Consider the following 6,586-nt stretch of genomic DNA (forward strand, 5'->3'; position numbering starts at 1 on the left):
ACAATAATCATTACCACATAACTCCCTGAATCTTGCATACCTGGAAAGACGATACGCTATTCACACTAAGACGGCAGTTAATGACACACCGTAATCATTTAATGCATAGAAAATGTTATATTAATATGCATCATACGCATAAACGAACAAGCATATCAGTTCATGCATTAAAGTATAAATAAACAGAATTATGCATAAACAACCATACAGTTTAATGATGTTTGTTGCTGTGGGGATTTAATTTCTGACAGTAAACTGCCTTCAGCTTCCCAGCACCATCCATCCTTATGATATGTCCCATCGCCTTCAGCAACACATCATCACTCAACTCACAATCCTTTATCTTCTCTAGCAGCTCAACGATCAGTTCGTCACCACCTATCATCTCATATCCCAGAACAAACAGCAAATCACGATTGCATGAATCAACACTTATCGTATTGTACAACTGGATAAAGCGCACTAATGAACAGTTCCTGATACGATTATAATCTCTGTCTCTTACCCACCTTACAAATGAACCCTTTACAACAACGGTATTTTCATATGCACACAGCAGCTCAAAAACTTGTTCGTTGTTTTCCATCGCGTTTGCGTAAAACTGCAGAACATAGTTAGATTGGTTTGTCATCGTTAATATCTGTGGAAGAGCATCGATTGGAAGCCTGTTTAGGTAGGATAACGCAGAAAATGATGAAATATGGATCAGCGAAAGGATGCTCTGCCAATCCTCTGTTCGTGTAATAAGACCATCTACGTACGTCATAAATTGCTTTTCATCGGAGAGGTGTAAAACCAAGAGGTTGATGATATGGTTGTTGGTAAGACACGGAGTATCACGTGCGTTAAGAACATCGCTTAGGGTGCATGATGAGAACGAGAAAGGAAGAACATGCCTGTGATCTGCTCCTGTTCGTACATTCTCATCACTTTATAGTACCTTTGCATCCTTACGGCTCTTTAACTTGTTCTTGCTGTTTGAGGCCTTTTCGCAGTCCCTACCAGAACGGTGTGCATTCTCTTCACAATGTGCAACGTAGTGTACACCTCTTCCACGACTCCTACCTCGCGCTACGCTCTTCATCATCAGGTAGAATGTCCTCCCTCAACAGATCAACACCATCTCCACACTCCCAGAAATATTCGTTTATCCAAACTTTCAATCTCCTGTAGAACACGTGTCCATCCTTATTTTGGATAAGATCAATCATTGCATGCACATACAGTCCATCACTATCGTTCAGAGTAATAGCATTTTTTATGGACTTAAAAGGATCCTTGTGCCAGTTGTACAGATAGGGTATTCGATCGGTATGCAAGTCTGGTGGTGTAATGGTTGGTCTCAACATGGGAACGAAATGCTACGGTGTTTATTTATAATTAAGAAATGTTTGACAGCTCTGATCAGGACAATCTTGGTCCGAAATAGTTAAAATCATCTGATTATTACGGATATCAACTATGAAAAGGTGCAATAGAATTGTGGTACTCTTACATAGGGATACGTAAAAAACTTTTAGTTAAGCCTTCACAGTGTCAGTGGATGCATTGTAAAAGTTTTCATAAGACGTATCATGCCGCTGAAATATACCTTACGATATTGACATATGAGATCACCGTACAATAAGTGCTTGAATCTGTCATAGAGGATGTGTGGATACCACAATGGATAAAATACACAACATTATTGAACCTGACTACAATAATAAAAGATAATTTATATGTAATCCACTGCAGAATAGTAAATGTCACTTAAATAGGTTGCTTTATTTGATGCAAACATGAAGGAGATGAAGAAACAATCATAAAAATTTATGATTCTTTTTGTGTTAGCTTTATGATCTGTATTGTAGTTACGGTACGTGGATGATGTGGTACATGTTTGGTATGACATTCAAGACTGATTTGGCATGCTGCAATGGATGCTTAAAGTACAGGATGATTGCTGCATAATGCACAACAATGTTTTGGTATCAACGTATACTCAAGCTCATTTTGACTACATTCTTCTTTTTGGTGTATTTTACACTTTTTAACTTATCTTGTGACGTATAGCCTCTCACAGTTTCTTAGCTTGCTTAAACACATCAAGTGATTTTTTGATCGAATCTCTTCATATTTCAGTGGTAAGTGTTTCATAACCACTTTTTCTCTTGTTTTATTAAAAACTGGTTTCGTTGCTTATATCTGTTCAGATAGGGAAATGAATTTCCACTCATATCGCATCTTTACCTATCTTTTCTGCTGCGAATAAAAAGAATCGATCAGCGAGTAGCGGATGACAATCTTGGTAAAACAATCTTAGCAGGTTATATGGCAGCTTGCGTTACAATAAATGTATTTTATCCCATTGGTTGTTTGTAAGTAGATTGTTCATGCCGGTACTAGTCATTGGAAGTTTAAAACGTAAAAACAGAATAACCACATATTTAGTCGCATACCCCAATTACAACATTCATTTATTTATATATTACGATATGACCAAGAACTTGATAGTTTGGGTTGCTCGCATTTTCACAAAATAAGAAGTATACAACAGCATGTTTTGAAATTAACGCAGGAAGGCATACGAACAAATGTGTTCTCCAAATAGATCAAAATCTATATTGCAGTTAAACGAGTCATTTTAGAGCAAATTATTGACATGATTCACGGAATATCAGATCATGATGTATTGTGTTCCAAACAATGAAGTTCTGATACCCACCACTGAAACTACAATATTAACTTATACCCATTGATTAACATTAGTGAGTTATCGATTATACGAAATACTCGTTTGATGCTGTTGGCGAAGCGCTAATACTCACAAGAAAACATGAACTGTCTGGAGAAAAACAGTGTTTTTTATAGCGATTGCAGACTAACAGAGAACGTTGTCATGAAAGGAATGAATGTGATGTATAAAAACGATTAGTAAAATGCATTGATAATGATGTCACATCGGTGTATAGAATTGAACACAGAACATGTGAGCATCGAACTAGTATGGGCCAGTTATTAACAAGTAATTTTTGAGCAAAGGCGTGGAAATTTAGAGACAGTAAAAATACCAGATAACGAACTACATCTCAGAGAAGAGTCTTAATGGGAGCTGTACGACCATGGACAGCCAGTAATGTTGATAATATGATCAATGACTGGCAATTCCAAGATATCATACTCGATATGAATACATTCATGGTAGGGATGGTAATACATACAAATTATTAAATTTTATTCCTGGCTCAGGAACTGCTATCAAGAATTTGACTACTATACCCAGCTCGAAAAGGAGGCAATCATGCATTTTGAAATCTCGTTTCGGAAAGCGAACTTGTGAATATCACACAGTTGATGACAATGCCGAAGTATTGTTCTGGCATATTCAATACACAATGTCAAACAGAAAGAATATGAGCACTGCATCTAACGAAATACGATCGTCATTCAGACCATAGAGAGTACAGTTCTTAGTTTTTTCCTTTTCATGATGACAACACGTTTCGTAAAGATAATTTTAGACCGAATAGAAATTGTTTCTCAAAATCTGTATTTCATGTAGATGACATCATATACGTGATCTTGTATAATATGCGTGTATACGGGATTCATATAGTAAAGCGAATATAAACGGTAGCATCAAAAATATGTCACTAGGGTCACGAATTATAAATATGTCTCCAATTATCCTGTTGATGAAGCATGATATACTAGATGTTACTGATCGGCTGTTACTCGTTGAAGACCAACTATAAGAAGCGTGAAGCGTGGCAAAATGATTCTGAGCAGTGCGACATTCTAGTCAGGTCTCTATATTTGACATGGACATGAAATATTTGAGTGATATTCAATGTGTGTTATTATAGTCCTGTTCTTATGCACTACGACGACAATGATGTCGCTTTTATTGGTATCCTATTGTTAAAATTAGCTTTTTGTGTTAACAACACAACGATGACTCAATTAATAGTATAGATAACTAAACAGGACAGTCAATATAGTGAAAAATATGGACATAGAGTTGAAAGAAAAGTAATGAGTGTCTAGGGGAAAAGTTTGTGAGAGAAGATAGAACTAAATTTATGCATTGTTGCAACCAAAATATAATGTATGGTCAGCAAAAATATTCAGGCGGAAACAATCAAGGATTTGTTCAAAACTGTCGACTTTCTCATAAAAGGATGCTACAGAATATAATTCATATGCACAGTAAACCTGCAGCATGTTAAGCCGACTGATAGACGATACGTCAAGCTTTGATTTTAGTTTTAATTATAATTTTCACTAAATATAATATTTATCCCCTAATACTAACTATAGCCAAGTAAACACACTTTTCTGGTCTGCTAGGATTAGCCATGGCTACAAGCCTTATGTTTATAGACCATATCATTACCAGATTGCACATATAACACGCATGAATATTTACAAGAGCAAATTGCATTGTCACAATTTCATTGCTTGCAACTGACATTGATACTGCAAGGGCTTTAAATTACCCAATATTGAGTTCATATCGATTCACTTCAATCAACATTTATTGCTGAAGCGATCAGACCATCCTTATTCTAGTACATATCATAGGTTGCGCCAATTTATGGCGGTTATTATAGCGTATATGTAAGTTCAAAGAGATCTTCTTATAACATTACCAGTGTTTATGCTGCCGTTAGATATTATTGTCATAGTATATGGTATCTCATTATTCTTGTGTGTGTTAAATGCAAAAAAGTATCATAACTCGCATGTCAGGTGAAACAAAGACTCATTTAATAGCAAAATATCGGTAGTGTATTTGTTTTGGATCATTTCGGAATTTTTATCTTCACATAATGGTTAATTCGGATAGCATGACATCGTTGGTAGGAATATCATCAGCAATGCAACTTATGCAGTTCAATAGAACTTTTAAGCACCCAAGGTAGTGGCGATCGTATTAATGATCTTGGAAAATATTTGTATGTGGTTCATCGAGAGTTGATGCAACGTAGTAACGATTTGGAAGGAAGATGTCTTAAAATATTGTGTAACAACTGAATAATAACTAGCAAAGGGTATCAGAGGACTCAAAATTTGGACATTTTGGAAAACGTAGACCGGGAAAAACGTAAAGCAAACATTGAAATATCGGTCATTGACAAAATTTACTCATGGATGTGAAATGCAGCACTGCAGATAGCAGATTATGGGTTATTGATGGCTCTTATTCACGCAGAAAACTACCAATAAATTGCTAGATTCGTTTGTTGATAACATATGCTGATATCTATCAACATGATTGGTTAATATGCGTGAAATACTAACTAACTAATCGAAAAAGCTGAGAACAGAATCGATGACATTATCAAATTTGGAAACTAAATAGAATAATATTCGTGCACAGCTGAGAAAGCCATTAAATTGATAAATACAGGTCTGGAACTCGTCTATAGAACAAACGATGCCATAGAAAAGCAGGAATTTATCAGATATGCACAATGAACATTTAAAGGACCAATTAGTTGTTCACAAGTAGTCTGGGTTCAAATTTGAGTGTCATTTATCTGGAAATGTAGGTTTAACAAGGAGTTGTCAGGATTGTTGCATCAATGGGATATGCTAGCAGGGATATGATCGACAAACGGTAAGTTCCAACCTGTTGATGGGCTCATGTTGTAGTGAATGGCAACTCTGATCATATGCGAACCGTTTCACTGTTCGACTAACGTTCAAACATGTGCCGATCGCGATGTCTCTACTGTGCGAATACATGTGTAAAACACAATTTATTCGATGTTTTATAACTGATTACAAACGATTGATTCATTGCTGAGTATGACCGATACATATGTTGCAATGTATCGTAAATCAATGATGTTGTGTTTCTTGCTTTATCGCGGTACTACATTGATACAAAGCAAAAATTTAAGCATTGAGAATATTTAGCCCTTTAAATACTTGTTGAGCACATAAGCGCTTAAACGATCGCTCTATGATAATGTAGCGAAGCCTAAAAATTTTATCGGTACTAATTTTTAACTACAAACTTCATGTATATGAGTTGTTAACTCGTTTCAATGACTATCCAACAGTGCATATCAATACTTTTGGGCGAACTATGGAACAATACAGGCGGATATTTTTTATCTGTCCAGTTTTCGATCTGCAATATCCACTTCATAAAATAATGTTTAAAAGAGAAAAAAGATCTGCAAAACTTCATTTACAACAGGTTCTTGTGCAATATCCAAATTAAAATACATTTGACAACAAGTATGGAGACAAAGTCGCCTCCAACGATAACCTGCAGAAGCGAAGTTTGGGGTAGTTTTCTTTGGGATACAAGAATACAACCAGAATGTGGATTTAACATTGGCATGAAATGCAAAACAAATCGTGTTAACAGTGTAATAATTGCAGCTTTGATTTATGCATCGAGTTATGTGATGCCATCTTTCGGTTTTCTTTTTATACCTGCTATTGGATTTCACGTACATCTTTGGTGCATTATACTTTCTCATAACATGACGAGCCGTGTATTTCTGTTTAATTCATTACAACTGATGTATTTGTAGCCTTTATCTTGAGATTTGAATGTGGTTACTAATTCGTCGTGTATGTTCAC

At 35.7% G+C, this 6,586-nt stretch overlaps 2 protein-coding genes across 2 annotated transcripts; both read right to left on the reverse strand.

Moving 5' to 3' along the window:
* Window positions 1-188: 188 nt before the first annotated feature.
* On the reverse strand, window positions 189-1,102 carry VCUG_00425 (uncharacterized protein). The gene has a single exon (XM_008075257.1). It carries the CDS (start codon window positions 764-766, stop codon window positions 212-214), a length of 555 nt encoding a protein of 184 aa, XP_008073448.1. The 5' UTR covers window positions 767-1,102; the 3' UTR covers window positions 189-211.
* Window positions 1,103-6,070: 4,968 nt separating this feature from the next.
* Window positions 6,071-6,482, reverse strand: VCUG_00426 (uncharacterized protein; the record flags this gene model as incomplete). Its single annotated transcript, XM_008075258.1, has 1 exon — window positions 6,071-6,482. The coding sequence occupies one exon, from the start codon at window positions 6,480-6,482 to the stop codon at window positions 6,153-6,155; it is 330 nt and encodes a 109-aa protein (XP_008073449.1). The 3' UTR covers window positions 6,071-6,152.
* Window positions 6,483-6,586: the final 104 nt, after the last annotated feature.

This window comes from Vavraia culicis (assembly GCF_000192795.1).
Source record: "Vavraia culicis subsp. floridensis unplaced genomic scaffold supercont1.5, whole genome shotgun sequence".
Classification (NCBI taxonomy): Eukaryota; Fungi; Microsporidia; family Pleistophoridae; genus Vavraia; species Vavraia culicis.

Bases quoted from the DNA above. Each gene is read 5' to 3' on its own strand.
- VCUG_00425 (XM_008075257.1), bottom strand. From the start codon at position 766: ATGACGTACGTAGATGGTCTTATTACACGAACAGAGGATTGGCAGAGC.